This window comes from Falco naumanni, chromosome 4, assembly GCF_017639655.2.
Source record: "Falco naumanni isolate bFalNau1 chromosome 4, bFalNau1.pat, whole genome shotgun sequence".
In the NCBI taxonomy this organism is placed as follows: Eukaryota; Metazoa; Chordata; class Aves; order Falconiformes; family Falconidae; genus Falco; species Falco naumanni.
The window spans coordinates 60123275-60149033 of NC_054057.1; the positions used below are offsets into that span (position 1 = coordinate 60123275).

The following is a 25759-nucleotide window of genomic DNA, read 5'->3' on the forward strand; positions in this document are numbered from 1 at the left end:
GCACATGCAGCCCTGGCACACGCAGCCCTGGCACACACAGCCCTTGCACGCACAGCCCGTGCCCTCCCGGCCATGTCACAGCGGCCCTTGCACCCGCAGCCTTTGCACGCGCAGCCTTCGCACGCGCAGCCCGTGCCGGCCCGACCGTGCCACCGCCGCCCCTCCCGCCCGGCTCCCCCCTCCCCCTCGGCTCCCCACTCCGCCCCCGCCGCTCCACTCCGCGCCGCCGCCCCGCCTCCCTCTCGCCGCTCCCGCCTCCGGGGGCGTGGCTCCGCGCGGCCCCCGCCCCACCCCGGCGCCCCGCCCCGCCCCGGCCCCGCCCCGCCGCCGGCCGGGCGCTCGCTGCCGGCCGCGCTATAAGAAGCGGCGCGGGCGGCGGGGCCGCAGCGGGCGCGGCGGGGGAACGAGATGAGCAGCGCCGGCGCCGCTGCAAGATGCTGGATGGACACGTCCTGCTGGGATGGCTCTCCTCCTGCGCGCTCCTAGGGCTGCTCGCCTGCGCCCCGCGGCCCTCCGCCGCCTACTTCGGGTAGGTGCCCAGCGCCCGCACCCCCCGCCTCCTTGTTAACTTTTAACTTTTTTTTTCTGTTGTTTTTACAAAAGGGGTTTTGCACCCGCCCGCGGTGGGGATGCTGCTGCACGCCCGTCGCCAGCCTTCTCCCGCGGTGGGTGCGCGCATCCCCTCCCGCCGACGCTGCCAGCTGCCCCGCGTCGGGGGTACAGGGAGGGTCGGCCCCGTGCCCCTGGCTCTCCCCGCTGCCCCCCGAGCAACCCTACCCCTCGGGCGGGCTGCTGGGCTCGCCGGCCGCCGCAGGTTGCAGCCCGCCAGGGACCGCGGGCGCGTTGCCTTCCGCGCTTCCCCGGTGGGGTGGGCGGCGGTGCTTCGCACGGAGGGTCCCGTAGCGGGCTGGCCGGGGGGCTGGGCGCCGGGTGCGTGCCGTACCCTGCACCAGCGTGGGGCAGCGCTGAACAAACCCCCTTCCCCCCCTACCCCCGCCGACTTAAGCACATGCTTCAGCACCAGGTGCCTGCTTGCGGGTCCCGCCATCGCCCGGCGCTGTGGTTATTTTTGTTGGTGGGCAGGGGACATGCATGCTGCCTCCCCCCCGGCATACTTCAAAGCTTATTCCCGAAAGAACTGAGGGTCCCCAGCCCCGGGCGGAGCGCGGAGAGGCGCGGAACCGCCGCATCCCGCCGCGCTCACCTGTGCGCGGTGCAGGGGCGCGGCCGGCAGGGGGCACCAGCAGCCTGGTCCGCGCCGGCTCCGCGCCGCGCAGGTGGATCCCGCGCTCTCCCATCCTGGGTCCCCCTTACCCGGGGCGGGGGGCCGAGCTGGAGGAGCCAGATAAAACCCGCTCACCCCTTTCTCTTTAACCTCCCCCGCTCCCCAACCGCAGCTCTGTGGCTTCAGCCCGCAGCAAAGGGTCTGCTGGCCTCCCACCTGCGCAGCCCCCCCTTTTGCTTTCTTGGGGTGTCAGTGTAGCTGCCCTGTTTTTTTAATTTAATTTTTTTTTTAAAGACTTGTCCCAAAATGGGGTCATTCTACGAGGGGAGTGGGATGCGAGCGCCTGGTGGAGAGTTTTCGGTGCAAGTTCAATGGAGAGTGATGCTTCATGCTGCTTTCTGGGATGTTGTGGTGTGACCGCTGGTAGGAGCCACCGGCCCAGCCCTGGAGAATGTTTTAGCAGACTTGAGGTTCCCCCCTCCACCCCCTTCTTTCCAGTAAAACAAATCCTGGTGTTGAGGCTTGTCCATTGCTTGTGGTCTGGCAAAGTTTTCCAAACAGTGCTACTTACATCTTCTGCTTCCAACTCCAGAACCATTTAACTTACTTCTGCTGGGGCTGGTTTTCTGAGGAAACAGCCTGTCCTGCATGTGCAGTTTTTCAGGAAAAGCCCTCTCCTCCCTCAGCAACAGGCAGAGGGCCGTGCTGAGCCCGTTAGCTCCTGTGTCTGCTGAAGACCACCAGCACTGTGCAGTTGTACGGTGCTTCTGGGACTGCCAGGGTTTGTAAGGAGCTTGGCTGTAGCTCTCCTGTTAATCCATGTGGTGCTAGTATCTGCTGTAGTGCAGCAGGTAACTCATTCCAGTTGCTTGCTCCTGGGATTTCTCTTTTGGCCTTGTGTAGCTGGTGTAGATTTTAACTTCAGAGTGAACGTGTTGAGCCAAGGAAGTGTGCTGCTAGCTCTGTCCTGACCACTTTGGGTTATTCTCTGCCTCAGCCCGGCTGCCGTTTCTGATTTGAGACTCCCTCTCTGGCAATAAGGAGGGGAGAGGAGATGCTGCCAGATGTGCACCCAGCCAGATGTGCGCTCCAAGTGCTCCAGGGCTGCTGTGGTGTGCAGTGAAGTTTGCTTATGCAAAGCATCCTGCTCTCTGGTTAGAGCCACAGTGAAGGAGCAGCATCTGCTGCTAATCTCCTCTTTGTTCTTCCAAGGGGCCTGAAGCAGAGATTGCACTTGCTGAGCTGCTGGGGATATGGGGAAACAGTCGTGTTGAAGGTCTGGGGTCCCTGCTAATCCCTAGCAATGTGCAAGCTAACAAGTATGTGTGGAAGAGCTGAGCCCTCCTTGCTGTGGGCTTCTGTACATTGAGAAAGAAAGAAATTGTACCTGGTAAAACCTGTATGTTCCCTCAGCTCTTAGTGCCTCTGCCAAGTGCCCTGTAAAAGCTGGTATTAGCCCTTTTTGCTGTGCGTAGAAAGCTGGCCACATGTGTGGGGGAACTGCTCCAGGTGAGGAAGCACAGCTGTTTAATACAAATCTTTCCTGAAAACCTGGATGCATTACCCTTTGCTCAGGGGCTGAGCTGAAATACTGAAGTGGGCTCAGTTAATGCAACCACCTTTGGAGGTGGGGGAAGAGATGCTCCTTCCCAGTCAAAGGCAGCACCAAAGCCACAGTGATGCCTTTTGGTGGCCTGCTTGACCCTGTGCTCTGGGTGCTGGCATCCCCAGCAGACGCAGTGGGGTGCAGAGAGCAGCAGGCGGCTGTGTTAAACAGATGTCATGCTGTAGCTGCAGTGTGGCTGCTCTGTTCTGCAGTTTGGTGGGGGATAGGGACAGCTGTGGCTGATCCCTTCCCCCCCATCCCCAATGTCTTATTTCAGGGAAAGAATTCAGTCTCTCCAAATGTGTGGCCTGGTGGGGAATTAGTGCATGGGGACAGAAATCGGGCATGGTTACATGATAACGAGATTGTGTCAGCATGTAGTTATGTCTGTCTGTCCCACAGGGGCAGCCAGCGAGCGGGAGGGGATGCTGGGGTGGGAAGGCTGGTGGCTGGTGCTTCTCTGTGTGTCTGGCTCTCATCCTCAAGGGATGAACAAGCAGCCAAAGTTGATAAATGCTCTCTGGAAGTAGAGCTTGAGGTAGGTGAGAAAGCGTTGGTGTGGATGCGGTCCTTGCTGCTGACTTGTTCCATCCTCGGGCTGCCTGGTTTGGAGCTGTGCTGGCGGTAACAGCTCGCTGTGTGTGGGGAAGGGATGGACAGGCTTCTCCCTCGCCTGGGACTTTGCTGGCAGTCTTAGTGCTGCTGACCACCTCTCTGGTGCAGGGGAGAGGCAGGTGCCAGCCTGACTGGAGGTAGTACCCAGCAAAGGCAGGACCTGGGGCAGTGCTGGTGTGCAGTGGCGAGCAGAGCTGAGCCCCTGCAGGCACCTGCTTAGAAGGGCTTTGCCAGCCCAGGCTGCTGGGAAGCAGCTGGAAGAGGTTGGCTTCAGGGACGTGGTGATGCTACAGCTCCTAAGCCGTGTCTGACGATGAAACTTCGTGATGTTAGAGAGGAGAAAGCGAAGCTGAGCAGGGCCTGATGGCTTGTGCTAGGTTTAGTTGCCCATCAGGGTGCCTGCTGCTGTTGGGTGCGTTTAGGGTAGGAGTATGTATGGGAGTCTGTTCCTGGCTGAGCCTGTACCAGAGGGGGAAGCATTGCCTTGGGATATGTGTCAGCTGAGACTGGCTTGTGGAGATGCGCTGGCGGCTCTCAAAGTGAGCCTGCTTTCATGTTCAGCCATCTCCTCTGCAGCTGGGCTGTCTGAGAACGAATTTACGCTGTTACAGCTGGCTGGTGGGGGTAGTTTGGAGCAGCCCCAGACTGCCGGGAGCCCTGAGAAAGCGTTGCCTTTCACTGCCTCCCGGCTCTGCTCCTCTTGTACCTTACAAGCTTTGGGTGCCCAGACCTCCCCTCCAGCTCAGATGTGGCTGGGGGTGGTGGAAGTGCCATAGTGGCACCTGGGACTTGTTGGGTCTTGCACTACTGGCCTTTGGAAGCGGCAGGTGACAAGGTTAGCTGTGCTGGGATGATGGGCAGGCTGGATCACTCCAGCCCTGCTGTGCCCCGGTGCTAGGGGGAAGGCAAAGCAGCCTGCAGGAGCTTGCTGCTTGCCTGAGCTGCTTGGTATGTGGAACTGAGGTTGCAACCTGCCCAGGCCATGTACTAAAACCCCTCTGTTTCTTTCTGGGTGTTGGGTTTTGTAGTCTGATTCAGTTGTGAGGCACCCCTTTGCTTTCTTGCTGGAAGAAGTGTTTGCTTCTGTGGGTTGGGATTTGCTCTGCTTTCCTCCAGCAGCAGCAGCGGGGCAGCTCTGCTCCCCTGCAAACACTTGTCAAGACAGTAGTGTTACAAGTGGCTCATGCTTACATAGTGTTTATATTGACAGATTGCAATGTTCTTCATAAATGTAACTGATCTGTACACTGCACGCAGGCAACAGGAACCCTTAAATGCTCGCGTGGGGGAGAGGGAGGGAGGGGAAGCATAGCTTGCCCTAATTTACCAACACATCGCTGGCCAGAGCAGGTTCCTTGCTGCACAGTGCTTTTTTTTTTGGTGTGGGAAATGCAATATAGTTTTGTTCCCGTTGGCTGGTGCAGAGTAGGTACCCTGGTTATGTTTTAGGTGCTGCTGGGGTAGAAACCGTGCGATTCAGGGTGTGATTTTGCTAAAATTCTGTAGGAAGAGATCTGAGTTCTGGAGTTGAAGGGGTATTCGGGGCTTGTGACCACCCTGATGGGAAGGGCTCTTAAGAGGGCTGGGAGTTAGCCTGAGTTTCTGAGCTCTGTTGCTACAAATGTGTGGCATCAGCTTGAATGTCACCTCCAATAAAAGCAAGCCCAGTGGCGCTGGCAGGCTTTGCTGCCTGTTTTTTCCAGCCGGTGGGATACACTATAGGTGCTAACATGGCTGTTGCATATCAAGAATTTCTGTACCTGTCACTTGATGGTGGTGTGGGGCCACACGCTGGCGCCTGCAGCTTCGGCCGAAGGCGTGTGAACTTCTCAGGAAGCTGTTGCGTAGCCAGGCCACAGCGTGTTGGCTTTCCAGACGCGCCGGTCGTCTCTGGCGTGTGTGAGATGGAGCAGCTGGTTCTCGGCACAACCCAAAAAAACAAAACCTGGACTCGGGTGGCGAGGGAGGAATGTGGCATGCAGGCAAACACAGCTGGAGCATAAGCAGGCAGCTCCTGAGGCTGGCGAGGCAGCTTTGCCATCCCACCCTGTGGTGCTGGCTCTTTTTTAGGTGGAGATGCTGGATTTTAAGGTGCTGCATTTCTGGTTTTCCTTGGAATAGGAAGGGTGTGCCTGGCTTGGTTTTTTTTTTTTCCTCCCCCCCTGCTGCTTTTCAGTTGAGTGAATTGTCACGTAGAGACTGATCTGAGTCCCTGACTGGCTTCTCTCCCAAAGGTGGCCTCTGTGGGTCAGTTCAAAGCAGTGTTTAACCTCCTTTGCGAAGGGGAGCCCCATGTCCAACAGCAGCATTTGCTTTGTAGATGCTTGAAGGTGGCACTGGATTTGATAGAGTGCCATAAGGGTGGTGACAAACCCAGGAGCATTTGGAAAAAATAACTGTGCAGCTAAGGTCTACCAAGATGTGTATCTTCAGTCCAGGGGACCAGGATCTGTCCCAAATTAGGCTGGGAAGTACATGAAAGCTCCTTCCACTTGCAGTGTACTTAGAGGATGGAGCAAAACATTATTCAGACAGGGTAAGTTAGTATGTCTTACACTTATGTACCAGAATGACCATGTTGCTTGAGACTTGCAAATCCCTACCTTGTGCCTCAGTTTCCCATATTTGGAAAGATTCTGAGGCTATTCCTAAACTCAACAGTGAGCTTCATGTATAACCTCTGTGTCCAAATATTGCATGGTTGGTTTTTTGTGTTTTTGGTTCTTTTTTTTCCAGGGATCACCAGTGCTGCAGATGACTCCCTAGGGAGAGAAGATGGCTTGTTAGGAGAATATTGAGTGTGTACTTGGCAAAGCAGGAGGCCAGTGACTTTCTTTAGTGTGACTGGTGATGCAGAACTAGAGACCAGGAATCTATAGGACTCTGCTCTCCTGGTGAAAGGCCTGGTCAATGATTAACTTGCTTTCTGGAAGCTGCTAACAACAATAAAAGGGAGTCCAGCCTCACAACCCCAACACAAAAAGCCCATGAGTGTTTAATAATTAAAGGCCTTGTGCTTTATCGCAGGGTAATGAGAATTGCCTTAAGGCTTATTCAGTGGTAGGTAATTGAATTAGGCTGTGATATTGGGAAGGGGAAGGGTTAAGTGGAAGGTCTGGAAGACTGCATGGAGAAGCCAGTGTGATGCTTCTTAGTTCGAATCTTTCTGACCAGACTAGGTTTTGTCAGTCCTTGCTGCTTTCTTCATTTTTGTCAGTTTAATTCACTGTGCTGGCAGAGTTGGTGTAATTGCCTCCTGGAGAAGATGTTTCTGTCCCAGGGATGCTCCATTCCCTTCACTTGAGGAGATACTGACAGTGTTTTTATTCCTAAGGTTTTCCTTGGTGAAATGTTGGCATGTAAAGGCTCCTTAAGACTTTCTAGTGGAAAAGCCAAGCCAGAAGACACTGAACTAAGCCATCATTGCAGTGCTCTAGTAGCCAGAGGAGGTGCTTGAAGCAGTGAGCATCACTAGTTTCCACTGCATGTGGCAGCTTCTGGTGCAAAGCTGAGAGCTGCACTGGGGTGGTGCCACCTAGAAAGCTCAGCTCAGGGTTGCTGAAGGCCAGCCTTGCCTGCCCTGTCTCCCTATTGCAACCCTGTGCATAGCTGCCCTCTGAGGAGAGGGACTTAGGTGGGGAGGGGGTTTTGGAGGTGCTATGTTGGAATATCCCCACTGTGGAGACTGTCTTGAACATGGTCTCAGGTCACCAGAGGTACAAGGACTTCTGCTGCCAGGAGCTCCATATGGATCCTTTGCTCCAGTTATATGGAGTAATGTGGCACCTTCATGGCTTGGATTCTCTGGTCACTTGAGTTCTGTAGAATAGAAATGGGTCAACTCTTATCCTAGTGTTTGCTGTCTGAGGCATTTGGGGCAAGGGCTCAGTGCATTAAAACTGTCCTGATCTGCTGCTGTCTGTGAGGTGCTCTCTCTGTGCCTGACCATGTGGCTATAGCTACCTCCTGGAGAGAGCACCCTTGGGTGGGATGGCACTTGCATAGTTCATGCTAAAAGCCTATGTTCAACACAAACATCATCCCAAGTTCCCTGACTGCCCAGGTAGTGACCTGCCAGCTTCCCTGAGGATGTATGTTGAAGCAATCCAAGAAATCTCATATACCTGGCTTTCCAGACTGCAAACACGCTGAGCCCCTAGCTTCCTTCCGTAATGAAGCAGTCTTTCTCTCTGCAGCCAAAAGAGCTCTCCAGTGGCTTGTAGTGTGTTAATGCAATGGGTTTCTCAGCCTGAGCAGCCCTCAAGCAGAGGGCCTGTTGCTTGCATTGTTAAAAGCTGTTGGGGGGCAGGGGGCTACTCCTCCTCCTGCAGAATGTGGCTGCAGTGATACTGGTGCTGCAGGTCCCGGACCAGCACATGGTCTGACTGCAGGCTGGGCAGGTAGGAGGTACCTTCCTGACTTACTGGACCAAGAGCTGGGGAGTTAGTTCAGCTCAAATTCAGTAGGAGCTAGAAATTTATTATGATGCTGGGTGGAAGGGGTTAACCCTTTAAAAGCTGTTTTTTTGACATCTAGCTGCAAAGTTTTCCTCTTCTGATTTCAGCTGTGCTTTTAATGTTCCCTTGGATCATGGCTGTAAGTGCTAATGAGTCTTATCTCTTGAGATACTGTCATAAAATACACTTATGCAGTTTATCAGCTCAGTAAGCTTTACATTTTATTGTAATGTGTGTTTGCACTGTGCTAAGTAGAACAGGGAGTATTTTGACTACATGGATAAACATAGCAGTTACAGCATTTGCTTTAGCCGATAGAAAAATCTCTTCTGACTCTTTTCCCTCAGCCGTTGCAGAGAACTCCATTTCGGATGGATCCAGCGGGTGCTATGTGGTCCAGCACAGTCTGCTTGTGACCTTAAATCATTCTTCTATAAGGGGTGGGGAGAATTTTTTAATTCTGTTGCTGCAGGATTTCTTTTGGGGGAAGGGGAAATGACAGGTTAGAAAAACTCGTCCTTTGGAAAGAACACAGAGCAAAACAGCTCTGCTGTACACCCGCTGCAGAACATGCAAACTCAACAGTATCTGACATTAATGCTGAGTCTGTGCTGGCTTGGAAGGTAGCATGGAGCGTGCGGTTCATGTTGATGGGATGTCAGGCTGTATGGGACTTGGCATGAGTTTTGTGAGCGGATTCATTTGGCCTAGCTCATTAAAATAACATTAATTGGATAGCCAGGTGCTTATGGAGTTTGGGGAGAAACGAACTTGCTCTGACTTCTGCATTTGCTGTGCACTGGGTGGACAAGTTTCACAACTTGTTGTTTGAAAGCAAAAGTTTCCTTTCTTGGAAAACCTGCTCTGAGTCTTCCAGAGACTGAAGGAGCATAATTGGCTATTTGTTGTGCATATTAGCTTTGTGTGCTGGAGAGCAACATGGGATTTCCCCTAGATGTGAATGAAGTACTGAGATGCCCATAGGAATAGCTGAGTTTAGCCTAAAAACCTGTCCAGTGGCCCTACCTGGCTAAGGTAATCCTGGGAGGAATGGACAGAAGTTTAGCCAAACCTTGGTCTGCTGTTGAACTTCTCTGACACCAAATTGCAGAGCAGCCTCCCAAAGCAAGTAGGGTCAAGCAACCTTTGCTTTCAAAGACCAAGTCCTTTTGGAAGAGGTCAGCTGATGAACAGGAGAACTGGCTTCCATCTTGGTCTACTTAATTTTTTTCCTCTGTTGTTAGTCCAGCAAAATTAAGTTTACTTTGAGGTACCCAAGGGTGTGTCTTGAGTCTGACCCTTGGGCGATGCCTTCATGTGTTCCATGCAGGTAGGTGAGGCAGGTTGCCAGGATAAATTGCTTTGCACAGAGCCCATAGTTTGACAGTGGGCTTCCTGCTTCTGTATCGTAAGCACCTTTTAACTTCCCAAAAGGAACTGGTTGTGACTCCAAAAGCATCAGTGCTGCCAGGTGAGCATCTAATAGGATGGACTTGCCCATGTCTTCAGGAATACTTGTACTAACTTCTAGTCAGAGCAAGTTATTACCCTTTAAATTCCACCTCCACAAAGTGCCTTATTTATGTTCCCTGCTGTCATCTATCACCTGGATGTGACAGCTTCCCCAGCTCTGCACATGGGAGTGTGCTGCATGTTGCTGCAGCGTGCACTGGTGCTGGCTGCCCCTCTGTGGGCTTGGCTGGAGGGGCTGATAGTGGGGGGCTGTAGGATAGCAGAGTGCTTGTGTTAGTGCCCATCTGCTGAGCTCTGGCATGCACCGCCTGGCAGGTTGCTCTCATGCCTTGCTGTCATCCTAGTGGACTTCCCCACCTAATTGCTTAAAAGAAACTGCACAGAGGCATCACTGTGCCCTGGTCCTCATGGGCTGCCTGCAGCTGGTTCCCAGTCTAGCTCTTGCTGTGTGAGCCCCTGCTGTCTCTGGTGCCTTGACTGGCTTTTACTACTACGGTGAGCTCAGACCTTTAAATATTCTCACTGTAATGTCTTCTCTATGGGTTGAGAACTTTTTTAAATTGGTGATCTCGTGCCCTGTATTCCAACAAAGCAAGCCAGGCAGCCCTGGTGGGGCATATCTGTCCTCCTCTTGGAGGCTGCAGCTGAAGATTGTGGATCCTTTGTGAAGATTTGTGCATCTTTTAGGATTACAGTTAGTGAACACCTTGCTCTCTGAAGTTGCCCAGGTGAAGCGTTCAATCTTTAGAGATTGCTCCTAGGCTATGCCTTAAATTGAGTTTGTAGGGGCTTTGTTTTACCCTGGGGACCTGTTAACACAATGCCCCACTTTGCTTCAGTGCTAAGGTCTCTGGTAGCTGTCTGCTGGTAGGGTGTGGGTGTTTTTGGTGGGGATCTACCCTGCTTGGCCTTAGCACTGAAGCTCGAAGCTTGTCACTGCCTGCAGGAGGTCTGCCAGATTGTTTCCCAGATGGCTTGCTTCCCCCAAATCTTGCTTTGACTTCAGTGTCTTCTGGTTCTCATGAAAACCACTTGGTCCTGCCTGCTATGGGTGCAAAGCCTCTTCTGAGGCAGTGCCTTTCAGCACTGGGGAGTGTGGGTGAGGGCACATCACACAAAGCATTGCAAAATACTTGGGCAAGCAAAGAAAATGTGCACCCCCCTGAGTTTAGCATAGGAAGGCCATTGGGCACTTTGTTTCTCAGCTTCTTTACATCCTACTGTTCCCTAGCTTCAAGCACATGTATCCCAACCCAGCCAGGTCTTGAGAAAAAGGTATCCAGGCCTCTAGTAGTCTCAGGAGACTTCTAGTGTCCCTCAAGTGTGGGAGCATCGGTACCCCGCTGACCTGGGGCATGTCACAGTACTACATGACCCTGCCTCTTGCAGTGGCACTGGAGAGCTGAGCTTCCCTATTGTGTAGAACCAGCTTTGGTCTTGCTCAGGTGTGAGTTATGGTGTAAGTGAACGAGCTGTGATGTGGTATGACATCAGTGTTGGGAAGCCAAGTTCAGCTCAGGGTGGCTTATTTACCTGGGAGCCAGGGCAACTGGTGGGACTGGGTACCTGGAAGACAGTGCATTTCGACCACACTCAGGGTGAGGATCCAACACAGGCAAATCCTTTTGGGCTGGCTCCATTGGTGTGGGCTACAGGGACCAATCCCAGTGCAATCAGTGACACCAGTGGAGCTTGCCTGGCTTGGGTACACAGGGTTCAGCTTACTGTGCTGCTGCAAGCCCTGCAGTGCTACAGCTCTCCAGGGCTGCCCACCTCCTCTGATGAGAAACCTTATCCTGGAGCCCAAGCCCCTCTGGGGACAGTTCACCAGAACTGATACTTTATTTAAAAGAACTGACTTGTTTTGCTTAATCTTGACAAAATTCTTTTCTAGCCCTAATCCTCTTCCAGTGTAAGGCGAGATCTTGAAATACCTGGCAAACTTAGAGCGTAGCTCTCTTTCCGCATCTCTGGGCCTCTCTGTAATCAAGGGTGAAGGGGGGCCAGGGATGCTTTCAGCCCCTGCCAAAGATAAATCTCCTGCTGGGAGCTAGCAGGGAGCTATTTCCCAGTCTGTGGTTAGCAAGTTGATCTGACAGGCCAGAGGTGAAACAGCCACTTGAGCTGAATTACAGGGTCTAACCAAAGATCCAACACTTACTTTGGCTCATTAGCACAGCTGTGTTGCATCCCTGGTGACAGTTTCTATCTTCTGGCTTGTCCCATGTTGATTCTGGAAATCCAGAGGCTTAGCATGAGCCTGAAGAGAGGACTGAAGCTGAAGCTCTTGGGGAGAGTGTGAAGTGGACTGAACAGGGCTTTGAGCAGTCCCTGCGGTCAGTGTTAAAAGCCACCATCTCCATGCTGGTTTCTGTAGCTGAGGAAAATGTGTTTGTAGCCCAGCAGCTGCCCTGCACCTTGCAGAGCAGGTCTCTGCCTAAGGAGATGCATTTGGAGGGGAGCAGGACCGGGTACAATCCTGCATTTGTCTCTTCAGCTTGCAGAGGGATCAACAGCCATGCAGAAACAAATGTCACTTGATGTAGTGGAGATGCCTTAAAACTAAATGCAGTTTGTCTCTGGGAAGCTGGTGGTCCCAGTCTTCCTCAGCGTGTGGACTGGGTTCCCTGTGGGCTGTCCCAGCCACTGCCTTGTGGGAGGTACTGGGGTAAGAGAAGGGCATCCTCCCTCAGCACTGCATCCCCTGAGGCACTTGTTGCTTGGGCTGCCGCAAGGCTCATGGAAAATCTGAGAGCTGGAGCTGGCACTGAGAGCAGGGAGGTGAGCCTGAAGGCTTCGTCTTTTCTGACTCATTGGAGTTTGGGACTGCAGGAGGCTTGATGACCCTCTTAGGTGGTGACGCTGGCTGTATTTTTACCCTGTCCCCTAGCAGCTGGCTGGGGTTGGATGCTCTCCCTTGCAGACCCTGCTGTATAGGCAGGGGGAGCACCTCATGGTGTGGAGGGGGATGGTGACCCCACCTGCCCCCAGAGGCTGGCTGCTCCAGCACTGAGTGTGGCCAGAGGCTGGTGAGCGGCTCTGGGGGATGCTGTGCTTCACTTGCTGTTGGGCAGGTCAGCAGCACAGGCTCAGAGGCAGGGGTGTTTAGCTCAGCCATGCCCAAGCAGGTGCTCCTGCTTGCATGGGGCTGTTCACTCTGTTACCAGAGCTCTTTGCAGCACTCCTTTCAAGTACTTGCAACTGAAGTGGCTCTAGAGCTGGCGTCTGGTCTGTCTGGATGTGTTCAGAGGCCCGAGTAGCTTTTTACCTGATTGCTCTGTGGGAGTAAAGGGAGCGGAGAGATTGCCAGGCATCTGCGTGGCTTTGGACACATCTGTTAATCTCGGGGTACTTCTGCTTGTGAAACAGGGTTGTTCTCGGGGGAGCAGTCTGTGAGCTGTCAGGAACTTGGTGCACATCCTTTGGCTTATCTTTAGGACTCCAAAGGGCTGTTGGACCATGGACCGTATCTGAAAGTGTCTTCTATAGGTGCCTAATGAAGCAGAGCCCTCTGGGTGGGAGTTGCTGCTCCTGGTGCAGCAATGAAGGAGACTGAGACCAATGTATGGGTAATCTGCTGATGACTTAGTGAGCTCTGAAATGCTAATAAGCAGGAAACACCTAGCTTCAGCCTGCGGGATCTGCCTGCAAAATGAGCTGTGTAGGTGAGGCTTCATTTTAGGGGTGCAGTGTTGCACCCACTAGCCTTTTCCAGAGCCTTGCTGGGAGATGCACGGCTGGATTTTCACTGCAGCTGCTGCCCTTGCCTAAAGCACCAGCCACGCATTGCTCTTGCTACTGTCAGCTGCCTGAGCGCCTCTGTTTATGTATCTAAAACTTGAAGGCTGGAGAAGAAAGAAATCTGACCAGTGCAATGGAAACCTTCAGTTCCCTGCGGTCCCAGGAGAAGAGTAGCTTCAGGCTGGAGTGAGGAATGAACTTCATTTGTACACTGCCTCGCCTCTCCAGGAGGATCAGCCAGGAAAAATATCAACAGTTCCATTAAAAAGTCTGCTGGTTTGCTAAAGTAGTGGAATAAACATACCTGTAGGCATAACGGGCTGAACCGCACAGGAAACATTAACCAGAATGAACACACGCAGGCTTGCTCCCTCTCCCCGTGTATATCTACCAGATAAAAAACACTCTGCGTCCATGGTAATGTGTAAATCAAACAGCAGCTGGGGGGGATTATTCTTAGCTGGGGAAGAACTGGCTTGGATCAGAGGGGCTCAGTGCTTTCCTAGAAAGGCAAAACCTGTGCTGAGCCCTCTCTGTGCCGCTGCCTGGGCTGGGGGGGACCTGCAGTAGAAACTGGGGCAGGATGGGTTTTGGGGTGGCTGTTAGCCCTCTTTGATCTGTGGCCCCTTCTTAGCTTCCCTTTGTTTCTGTGGGAACTGTGTGGGGCCAAACTGCTTTTGCCTCTAACCAGTTGAGTCCAGTTGCAAAGCTAGGGTGGAAACCAGTGGGCAGTGGGTAACACATGGGAGCTCACAGAAGAGTGGGATGGGTGTGCTAGCACTAAATGGGGAAGCCACCCACCCTCAGGCATTGGTGTATGGTGGGGATGGTCCCTCAGTCCTCCAGTGAGCCCACAGCCCACCTCCTGACGTCTCTGGGACAGGGGTATGGAGACCTGCATGCTTGTAACACATATTCCAGTGAGGTGACGTGAGCTTCAAGCATGGCTTGAATGAGAGAGGCTGCCAGCACTTTTTGGACCAGTAACTTGGTCCCTGAGCTGCACATAAAAACAGCTTCCCCTTGGCCATACCCAGCATATATGGTATACAGAAAATACATGTGGAAAATGCCTTCAGTTGCAACCAGATGGCACCTGTCAAGCACAAGTAGACATTTCTATTAGTGTTCTTATTGGAGTGTCTTGGACCACTCCCAGCCTTATGCATAGCAAAATAGCCCTGCTGTAGCTGTCCCCCAGAGCAGCCCCAGAGGCAGATTGATGTGATTATTGCATGCTAGAGACAGTCCCTGTGCTCCCCAGCCTCATCTGCACAGCCACTTAGCGCAACTAATCTGAACTGACTTTTAAAGTGGATTAGTTCAATTACTCTTAACTAGCCCTGGTGGAAACACTCTCCCTGGGGATTAAACAGCCTTAATTCACTTTAACATCCTTGATTTCAATGCAAATCAGGCTAAACTGAATTAAGGGCACTTTAGAGCCTTGTGCAAAGGCACTCCTTCAAAAGTGATGTGGGTTAACCACCCCAGTTTGCATTCCTGTGCTTGGTTTGTTCCAGTTAGCATTGCTGAAGTGTCCCCTTACAGATGACTAATATAGGCAGCCTCTCAGATATAAAGCTGCAAACACATCACCTAGGCTAATGTGTGAACCAGCTCCTGCAGAGAGTGCCTGCATCTGCAGATTCAGGGCCTAAAATTGCCCAGCTGGGGTGTTTTAGAGGTGTTTGCTCTCCTTTTGTTGTTTTCATTCTCTTTTTTCTTTTTCAGATCTTGCTTTTTTTTTATTCCTCAATCCAAGCTCTTGCTTTTTCACTTAAAAATGCAGGACAGTGAGTCACATACTAGTCTTTCTCTGCTGTCCTTAACTCACTGGGTGAAACGGGAGTGCTTCAACAGTGCATTCATCCTCTTAGCTCAGTAACTTTAACTCTCTGGTTGAAGATGAGCTGTGGTTGTGAAAGAGGTTGGCCTCTGTTTCCCTGAAGCTTGAGTGAAAAACAGTCATTGCATGCGATGCCCTGGGCAAGTGGGAAGGATAATTCTTGCTTGGGAGAGAAGTTGGGTGGGACAGGGATTTTCTGTGTTCAAAGTGTCAGATGATGTGTTTGGGGGGGAGAGGGGAAGATCCCTGAGTGGGGGGGGGGGCGGGAATTATCACAACCTTTTTGTTTTTTGTTTCATATTGGCCCCACTTTCCAAAGGGGCGAGGAGATAGTGCTCGCCCCCTCTGCATATGAGGCTCTCCATCCCCTTGCCTACATCCCTGCAGTCCAATTAACTGATTTAACAGCATCCTGACCCTGTGGGCTTCACTTGAGACCCCTATTCTTCTGCTCTAGGTCCAAATTTAATGCTAGCTGGGCGGCTGCCAGCAGACTGCAGAGGGAATGGCTATTTGGCAGAGCGTTGCCACCTTTGACAGGGATGGATGGTGGTTGAGGAAAGGAAGCGTTAAATCCAATGCCTGAAATGAGTGCTGATGCGGCTCTTAGCTCTGGCAGGCTGAAGAGCAGTACCGAGGTTTATTTTGCCAGTAGCCCTGTGTAACTTCACCCTCCCCTCTTTGCATCTCCCCCTGGCTATGATATTTCAGCTCTTCTACTTAGTCTAGCACCACTTTAGAGATAGGTGAGCAGTTTGGGTTGTCACAGGAGCAGCTGGCAGCTGTATGAGTTTGGTGGGTTTTTTAGTGGGGAACAAACCTTCAGTCTCTTTAGCTTGGGTTTTTCATGGTGCTTGTGAAGAGTCCCCTGGTGCCCTGCAGGCTGCAGAGAGTAGGCATCACACACGAGTGGGTTGTGGATGCTGCTGCTTTGCTGTGCTGGGGCTGAGTCTGCAATGCTGCAGCTCTGAAATCCTTCCAAGGACCCACTGTGCTGTGGTGCAAAGTGCATCTCACTTATGGCTCTGGCTGAATCATAAACTGATTTAATCTTATTTTCTTACCACCAGGGAACTTCTCCTTCCCTCTTTATAGCAGTTTATGCATGGGTGAAGAATATCACCATGCTGCTCTTCAGTCCCTGGCCACCTTCAGGCTTGGTCATGAGTTGGGCACAAACAGTGACAATGTGGATGTTCACTGGTGTAGTTATGCATTAAATCTGGTTTCTCTAGCTAAATTTCCTGGAGCAGTAATGAAAATCAGTAGCCAGGTTTGGGGAGGCTTTTTCTTATTCTTGCTCAAAGAATACCCAGAGTATTGTTTACCAGTATGGGGGGGAAAAAGTCTTATGAATGTACTTCATATCCTTAGGTTTTTACCTGCCTGAACCAAGACCTCTGTCTTGCTAGGTTTTGGTGGCAAGCCCTAATGGGTTTAGCACCATGAGGCGTCAATGTTTCCTCCTTTAAGACATGAGGCCATTAAGCTTTTTAGCATCTCTTAAGATTTTTCTGGGAGCTGTTGCTCTGGGTACTGCTGAGAATGTATCACTACTTGTGTGAGCAGCCAGCTTGTAACTGCACTTCTGAGAAAACACCAAGATCTGGCTGAAAGGAGATGTTTCACCTACATGCAAATTTTCACTTGGGGATGATGCTGTCATTCAGCCTCATGATCTGTGAAGAGGTGTGTTGATACATCACTGCAAACTGTGCCATCTGCAAAACCTCCTCCTCCCCTAGGGATGCCTGGGCAAGCTTGGGGGACCTTTCCAGGATAGCTTTTTGAAGGCCATGCTTGTATGAAGTAGGCTCTTCAGTAGAAGACAACAAATAGGGCTGCAGGTGCTGGGAGACAAGGTACCTCAATAGAAAAGATGTGCCAGCTCTCTGGAGGAATTGCCATCCCTCTGTGCAGCAAGTTGGAGGTGAGGATCTGCTTTAGCTATTCTCCTGCCTCTGTCTTGGGGGTGTCACCTTTACTCAAAGCTTGTGGCCAAGAGACCTCAACTTCAGTGAGTGAAGGCAGCTGGCACTTGATGGAGTTTGTAACAATCATCTGAAAGAGGGAGGCTAATGAGCTGCCTTTGAAGTGGGAATTGCTCACATCAAAGAGCAGCCCAGAGCATGGCTTTCCATCCCTTGTGGCTTCCTAGAGTGGTGGCAGGGAGCTCCAGGACTCCTCTTGTCAGGAGTGCTGGAAACCTAAATGCAAGACCCGTGAGCTGTGTTTTGACCCAAATGAAATGATTCTGCTTGAGGTGTGACTTTTTCCTTTGTGCATTGCTATCACGGTTGGGCAGAGTGGTAAAGGACCTGCTGGAGTGACCCTTACAATGGATTTTCTGTAGGCGGAAGACATCTGGCAACATCTAAAGTGAATTCTTCCTCCTGTGAGCCTTCAGTCTGAGGGATGCTGGCCTGTGGCACTCATGTGGGGCTTCCTTGTGTCATCAGGCTGCATAAATTGACAGCTTCTTTCTATTCCTGCAACTTATCCATAGGGTTGGAAAGTACCTGCTATAAAAGATGCCTGACTTCCACCTACAAAAATGAACTAAGCAATATCAAAATTGGGAGTAATGGATCAAGTGAGATATTGATGTGAGTTTTATGGCTGTGATTTTGGGTTGGTAAGTACAAACCTCAGAAGTTGATTTCTGGCTGTAATCAAGGGATGAGGAGGAGGAGGGCTGGGTGGAGGAGCAGAGCAGAACTAAATCTGGAGCAGTGTCTAGGCTGCTACCAAGTCCTGATGCTGGCTAGAAGGACTGGTTTACAGGGTACCCAAAGGAGAGATTTCTTTGCACACCAGGCTCTTGCCCAGTTAGATGAGGCCAACATCATCTCTGGTACTTATAAACATACCTTTAACACAAGGATGGTGTTCCCTTAAAATCACTGAAAACTCTTAAAATCAATAAAATTCTCTGTTGTGGGATTTTTATATATCCTGCTTAAGGGGTTCAGGCTGGAACAGTTCTTGATCTCTTGCTGCCCTGTTTTCAGCAGCCTCTGGACACCCTGTGGGCCACTGCGTTTAGTTGCCAGTATAATTTGGTAAGGATTTGGCCTTTTTAATGGTTTCTTTCCCACCTCACCCTTTAAAGCTGCTCTAATTCCATATTGCCCTAATTGTGATATGCAAATTTTAAAAGGAAAATCGCAGCCAATGTATTTTAAGATCCTTATGGGCAAGCAGCCCCCTACTTAACGTGATAAATTTGGACAGCTTTTCTCCATAAGGAAAATAAAAAGCCTTCCAAATCAAGAAAATTATGTAAGCAAATCCGATGAGTGTGCTCTAAAATTAAACCTGCCTTACAAGTTCTGGGGCCTTCAATGTGAAACCAGTGAAGATTATTTTGGGGAGGCTGTAAAGCCTTGCCTGGGAGATGTCCAGTGGCGTCCTGAAATCCACTTGCCCGTTTGTTGTGACTAAATGTATAGGAACATAAAATTGCCAGGGACCATCCTTGCCCAGGACCAGCTCCCCATCATCCTAAATGAGCCACAACAGGTAGTGAGCCCTGAAACTTCACCGAAGCACTGGGTAACTTGTCCCCTGCCCTCATGCGACTCCTGCCGTGCAGCATCCTATGCAAAGGCATGACTCCTGTGCAGCTGGTGGGACTTCATGGTGGAGTGATGTCTCATCTGTGACCAAAGCCTGTGAGCTTCCTAACCCTGGAGTCTGCAAGCTGTGCTACCTGCACTCTACAAATCATAGTTATTCTAGAGTGAAGGTGGCAATCTGAGTTAGAAAGGCTTTGACTTATCTTGCCATAAAGCCTTGTCCTCACTCCGTTGCATTGTGAGGAATGCTCTTTTCTTGCTGCTGTGTCTTCATCCTCCCTCCTGTTGTTACCTAAACTCTGCTCTGCAGTCACATACGCCCATTTTCTGTGGTGCATGGCCAAAGCTGCTTTGGAGGCCTCTATTCCCATGCTGCAAGCTGTGCTTGGAAAAGGTCTGCGTCATCCTCCAGGTATTTGAGTGCCTCAATGAGGCTTCGCTATGGGGGCCCTGGTACCAAATCCCCATCCAGTTTGGGGTGGGCAGAGGGAAGACCCTCATCTTGGCATGTGGTTGCTAGCCCAGGATCTCCAGCCACAGTGGGAGGTAACAGCCCTCCTTCCTAGCACTCGTGCTGGGGCAGCTTTGGGCTGCTGATCGGCTGGGGTGGTCTGAAGGGGTTCATGGCACTTCTGGCTGAAGGTAGATGCAACACTTGGGAAGCCTTGTCAGGGAGCACCTCTCGTGGTATGCTCTTAGTTCTTGCGATGCCCTATAGATTGGTCAACTCAGCCGCACAAGGTATTTCCATCTGGGGAAAAATGTCCCCTAAACTTGTTTTACTCTTTTATTTGCAGATTGATGACAGGTTTCTAGCAAACATACAAAGCATCTGCTAGCGTTGCTACCCTTTCCCTTGCCTGACTTGTTCTCTTCGTTCTTGGCCCTTGGTCCTCCTGAGCTCTTGCAGCCAGGAGACACTGAAATCACAAATGTGCAGAATACAGGATGGATAAACATCTTAATCTCACGGATACTTCAATCTAAATGTTTTCTGAGGCCTTCCTTCAAGAAGGATTAGCTGGTAACAGCATCTGAAAGGTCGTAGCCTTGCTTTGACTTGAGCTGCTGCTCAAGATGCTAAACGTGTGTGAAAGCTTCAGCAAAAGGCTTGAGATGCCATCACTGGTCTCCAAGGCTCCAGGGAGCATCTGTGTGTCCTCCTGGGCTTTGGACGTTCGTCTTGGAGTCCTGCCTGCCTGTATTAGCCATTGTGATAGCGTTGCCTAGAGCGCCCAAATGTGACATGTATCAACTGGCATTTTGGCTGCACTAAGTGTAAGATTTTTCCAGTGTAGGTTTATATCTGTTTTTTTTTCTCTCAAGTGTGTGCATATTACTGTTATGATTTATTTTCAGGCTGTAACTTTGGTTTTATCACTTGAAATACTTTGGAAACTTGGAGGGCTTCTTTAATTAGTTGCAAGCCCTCTTTAACTTGGAGGAAAATTCCAGTGTGAAGAATGCTTTTGATTCACAAAGAAATTATGTTACGGAGCTCCGGTAGAAAGGTTTCTTCTCAGCTTCGTGTTATATGGGCCTTACTTTTTTCCCAAAGCTGCCATTTGCTTTGATAAAGTTCTCTGCTTCTCGACAACTCTAGAATAGATCAGGGTTAGTTATTGAAGTGTCAAGACTGTCAACATGGATATCTTCAGCCGAAAGCTGGGGGGGGGGAAAATCGTGGGCCTGGGAAGCTAGTGTGAGTCCCTGCTTAAACTCTTAGACACAGGCTGGGAGAAAAGAATACTAATAGTGGTTTTGGTGGTAAGGATAAGTAGTAGCAATAGTTGTTTGCTAGGATGGGATGTTCTTGCACCCTTCTGTCCTGAGACCTGTTGGTCAGCCTGGAACAACAGCAACAGAAGTGAACGTCTCCCTGTTGTTTCTTGGCTCTAAAATGTTTCCCCCTGATTTTAGTGTCACTATTGCTTATTGCTCCAGCTGCATGTGTGAGTTAGATGCTGTTGGGGCACTTTCAACCACTGCTGTTTTGGGGCTGGAGAGGGGTAAACTAGAGGGATTCCTTTCTCCACCACTGAGTAAACAAATGTCACTTTGGGGACTGTGGTGCAGAGAAAGCTGGCAAAGCCAGTGCGATCCCACCACTCCTGTTCCTGTGGTTCAGCCTGCAGAACTGCAAGTGTATCTTGCGCTTGCAGGGTTTCAAGGAAGCAAGGTGTGAGACTTGTGGGTTAGCATCCCTGGGGGATGCAGGTCAGGGGATGCTGGCTGCCTCTGTAACCTCAGGGAGGGCTGGAGGGAGCGGGGAGCTGGGTGGAAGGCTTGGCAGAAGGCATATCCTCACAGGGATGAGACACCAAGGCTGGGGGTGGGACAGCTTTCTTGACATGGGGCCAACTGGAAAGTTTCAAGTGTAGATGAAGAAAGGAGATGGGGAATGTGATACCGTCTACCAAGGGAGGACGTAAAACCTAAGAGAAGGACGCAGCCAAGTTTTGTCGCAGTGCTATAGGGTTTCAGCTGCTGCTTCAGCAAGTGTCGTGCAGTGATTTGCTTAAAACACTGGGAATTCTAGTGCAGTTTGCACAAGACACCAAAGAGATGGCTCATCTTAAACCTCCTTGAATCTAATTATTTCCCTTCAACTTGCATTCATACCCTTCCTTTCAAATACGCTTTGCCACAGGATTCAAGGGGAAAAGGTAACTCATGCTAAATTGGAGGGCGAGCAGGGTTCAGCTGGTGGTTCAGCCAGCTTTTAACTTCTGCCCTGGCTTTTGTCTTCTGCATGTCTGGTCACGTTTACTCCCAATGGTGAGAAAACCAGCCGGGGAGACTTATTCAAGGTTGTTTCTGGTCTTGGAAACAGTCTGTACTCTTGCTCCAGTATCATTATTGATAGTTTCTTTGAGATTTTGCTGTATAGCTGAGCCACTTTGTGACACTTGGAAATTGAGTTAGATCCTTCTGATTTTATTATTTCATTTTTTTTTAGCCTGTTGGCTCTAATGCTGATAGGTTCCATGTAGTTGTGCCCCATATGATCCTGGGGGTGATGACTCAGTCTCCAGACCCACTAAAAGAGGTGGGATGTGGGAATTGTAAAGCAAGCCCACATGCATTTTGAAGACAGATGGAAACTGCATTTCAGGCTGGAGCTGCTCTGGTTGTGATTAACTCTAATGAGCATCTGTTGATGGAGTAGTACAGGGAGGGGGTTTCTCAGTGTTCTTTATTACTGATCATGTTAGGATGTGAAGGGCTAAGCTGCAAAGGAAGGTAAGGGTTACTTGTGAAGACTTAGAGCAAAGCTCTCTTGCTTACAGAATCTGCCCAATGTGTTTTTTAATTTTCTCTTCATTTTCTTTGTATTTCCATGTCAGACAAATCCCACCTGTGCTAAAGCATCATCGCAAATAGATTTATCATCTGATTGTTTATATGTGCCACAGGATTTCCCTGATGTGTGTATAGCCACCCAGGTACAGGCTGGAGTCCCTGGAATTTGCTTGTCCCTTGTAGTGCTGAACACAGTTTCTGGCAAACGCATGTGAAAACTGAGCGTAACTACCGAAGTGCATCTACCAGTGATTCAGAAATAGTATGATTTAATGCCAGTACCTAAGTATCTGGAGATACCTTTTAATACATGATTACTGCTAATGTAAGGCTTCGTAGTTTAATTCGGGGAAAACTTCAGAGATGAGCTGTACAAGTAACCTAAAACATCTCCTTTCGTGTATGTACGCTGCAATGGAATTTTGATTCATGATTGCATGCAGGTTTTGTTCTGCAAGATCTGAATGGGCAGTTGCTAAATAAATTAAATTAAATATTTTACCATTCTCATTAACCACCTGGCCCCAAGGCTTATTTAGAATGCATTATCCAGGTTCTATACTCAATGGAAAAATGCATTTGGTTCCTCATGGGTGTTTTTAACATGCTGTCTGAGACACAGAGCTCAGAGAAAGTTGTTAAGAGTCCACTTACCTACAGCATCCCTACTGATGCTGAAAGTCAACTTTCTTTTCATTACTCCTGAGTACTTGGAATTCTAGGTCATCCCATGGTTAGTTGTCACACTAGGGAAGCCCAGAGACTCAGTAACTGGAAAACAAGGCACGCTAATGACTTGTGAACAACTGTAAAAGCTCTTTCAGTGAATTTGCCTTCTGTTGTGGCCCTCCTAGAATGAAATTTTAATTCTCAAAAACGATACTTGTAAGATCAGTTTGTTCCCCCCATGGTCCACTACATCCTTTCCATCTAGTTGTCTTGAGGAAATGAAGACAAGATGGGAATCTGGAAAAGAATTATCTCATGCAGTGCTCCTTTGCAAAATATGAGCACATAACCTTTTTAGGTAGAACTTATTTTCTAATGCAGATGTAATTATGCTGGTGTTTCCTGGCCCTCGAATGGCTGAATTGCAAGTAATTTCGTTTACAACAATTTTGTTCTTTTCACTTCTTCCACTTCTAGCTCTTAAAGGAATTAACAAAGAATGATACAAAACTCTCAGGTCCCTTCATTTCTTTCACATGTGGATTCTAAAGCATTCTGAATTCAAGAGGAGTTTAAGGATATAAGTCATAGTTATTTCAAATGAGATGCCGGGTAAATGTCTTTGTTAATCTGAGAAAACCTGATCATCCAGCACTGGACTAGGAGATGGATCATGTATTTTCAGACCACACAAACGATTTATGTTGCAAGACAGAATCTCCCAACCTGGGTCGTTCTTGTAGAGTTGAATGCAGAAGAAGGTGCACTGGCTGGTTTTGTTCTTCCCAGTTTTTTTCCCAAATGTGTAGATGAAAGGGACACTCAGAACTTCAATGTGTAGATGAAAGGGACACTCAGAACTTCTGACCTCACTATGGTTTCTCACAGTCAGCTGAAACTTTATGCCATTCTTTCAGCTGTAACTTGATAATCTTTTTAAAGGAAGAGATTAAAGTGCTGCACTGTAGATTTGTCAGAGTGGAACGATGACATTTCTGGGGTCTGAGGAGCAAAATTTAGGATAAAACTGGGAAGTATTTTCCTTTTTCTTCAAGTTCTTTGGGGCTCTGTTGCCCTAGATATGTGGCCACTGTTTTCCCCTTCAGTCCTTGGCAATGGCTGTTATATGGTGCGTTGAAAGGACATACTCAATGTTACACCAAGGCAGTTTTATATAAGTCTTAATGCTATTCAGTAGGTGAAGATAGGGCATCACGTAGTATGCATCTGTAGAGCTTAGCTCCGTGGTGGGTTTGGGTAACTAGGGATTCACATGCTATCTGTCTTCTCTGCATGTTTTGCTGGCTGTTGGTGGGTGGTTTGGAAAATGGCAACTTGCACAAATTGGTTGATGGTGTCTTCGATGACGTTTGCATGCTGGGATAACTTTAAGCTTGTGGATCCTCTTCCCATGAGAGAATTTTTCCTCGAGATGCTTTCTAGCATGTCTTCTTGCACCTTTTACTTAGAATTTAAACTGTTCCTCCTTTTAGATGTCAGCAGGCACTAGGAAAGAGTGGTGTAGGGATTGGCATACGAATGATATTGTGTAGCTCTGCACTTGTTGGGAATTCCTTGTCGAGCATGAGCCAGCTTGCAAATCAAATGGCTTCCTTACCTAGTTTGCTGCTTCTGAGGTCATGTTTTATAGGCAGTGGTTGTAACTCAAGGCTTGCTCTGAGCTGCTTCCTGGAACTGAGGTGAAACGGTCCCAGCTTCATGAAGCATATGTCTCATGGAGCTAGTTCTCTGCTGAATGAATACAGATACAGCTGTGGCATCCTACAATGCTGCATCTTTATGTCCAGTCTTAAAGCAAGGCTCTATCCCCTGCATAAGTAACTCAAAATCTGTCAAAATGCTGTGAAGAACAGCTCGCACATTCAGTGAGGATTGGGCTGGCAAGGTACGCTGTGACATAATATGTCTTTGCCCTCGAATCTTTTACCCCTTCCAACATCCAACACAAGAGCCGATTCAATTCTTAATCTTGGTGTAACGAAACCACCTCGTGGTTTCTGTATTTGAGTTGATCTAAATTGGGATGGCAGGAGTTCTTGAATCCAACAGCTTTAGGCTATTTTAGGTGGTGAAAATCTGCCATTGGCACTATGGAAGGCATTTATAAGTAACAAGCTAATTATGTAAAATGCACACTGTCCACTTGTTAAGATCTTCTTAAAGTTTCATAATCTAATCAGAAGTTGCTATGTATAACACTTGGCTTGTTGTCCTCCTCCCTGCCTTTTTAATGCAACTTAGTTGGATGGATAGATGATCAATACAGTAAGGAAATGCTTTCCCTAGTACTGGTTGGTTGAGTGTGCCCACGTGCCTCTTCAGTACAGCACATAAAGGATTTTCCTTTTAGTTACTGAGCACAAATGCATTGCTTTGAAGATGGATGATATGCGTCTACTTAGCACTCGTAGATTAAAGCTTTGGCTCTCCCTAGGCTATAGTTTTTTGTCGTATAGACTCTACATAGTGTCATAAAAAACATGTATAAACTGAAACTGCCAAGTATGCTGAGGGTATTCACCTGAAGGGTTGGCAAAGGTAGGTCTGGCTGAGCTCCTTGTTGATATTCTGTAGTCCAGTCACCTTCAGATGGTGCCTGAGGGTCCTGCCAGCAGCACAGGTCTGTAAGAGACATCTTGGCTATCAATAGAAATGTGTCCATCACCAGTGATTAGCCACTGTTACAGCATCTCCTTCCCTTCCACGCAGCTGTGCAAGGATTAAACCCTCTGAGGAAGGGCCGCACCATTCCTGTAACGGTGTGGGACCTGGCCCTGCCTTTGTGGTGGTGAATGGATGTGGGTTGATGCCAGGTGTTCACACTGTTCCTTCCTTCTTCTTTTTGCTGAGAGAAATTGTGGTGTGGAGGAGTGGTCTGTTGGGGTGCTGGGGGGCTCAAGGGGAGGAGAGTAGTGCTGTTTGGCGGGTGGCAGCGAGCGAAGGAGCATGCAGTGCCCTTGTGTCTGGAGCAGAAGACATTAAGTCTTGTGATGTTGTCTGGCTTCGTGGGAACATCTTCTATGGCACATCAGCAAGAAGGTAGTCTCCTGCACTGATGTTCTACCCTTATCTGAGGAGTCTGAAACCTTGGCCAGAGGTAGTTTGCTTAGCTGGAGACCTGACCATTGAAGTTTCATTTGAGGCTTGTAAAACCTCAGGACTGCAAAGCTCCTTCAAAAAGACACTGGAGAGACCCCTTTTGTCATGGGATGACCTTTATGC

General features: G+C 49.6%; 1 protein-coding gene across 1 annotated transcript in view; it reads left to right on the plus strand.

Annotated features, from left to right (window-relative positions):
• The first annotated feature begins 394 nt into the window (after positions 1-394).
• Positions 395-25759, plus strand: part of WNT9A (Wnt family member 9A) — a 56547-nt gene continuing 31182 nt past the window's right edge. The window contains exon 1 of the mRNA XM_040592520.1: positions 395-529. Coding sequence (XP_040448454.1) covers positions 435-529 — 95 coding nt within the window. The 5' untranslated portion in view covers positions 395-434. The remainder of the gene's footprint in view (positions 530-25759) is intronic.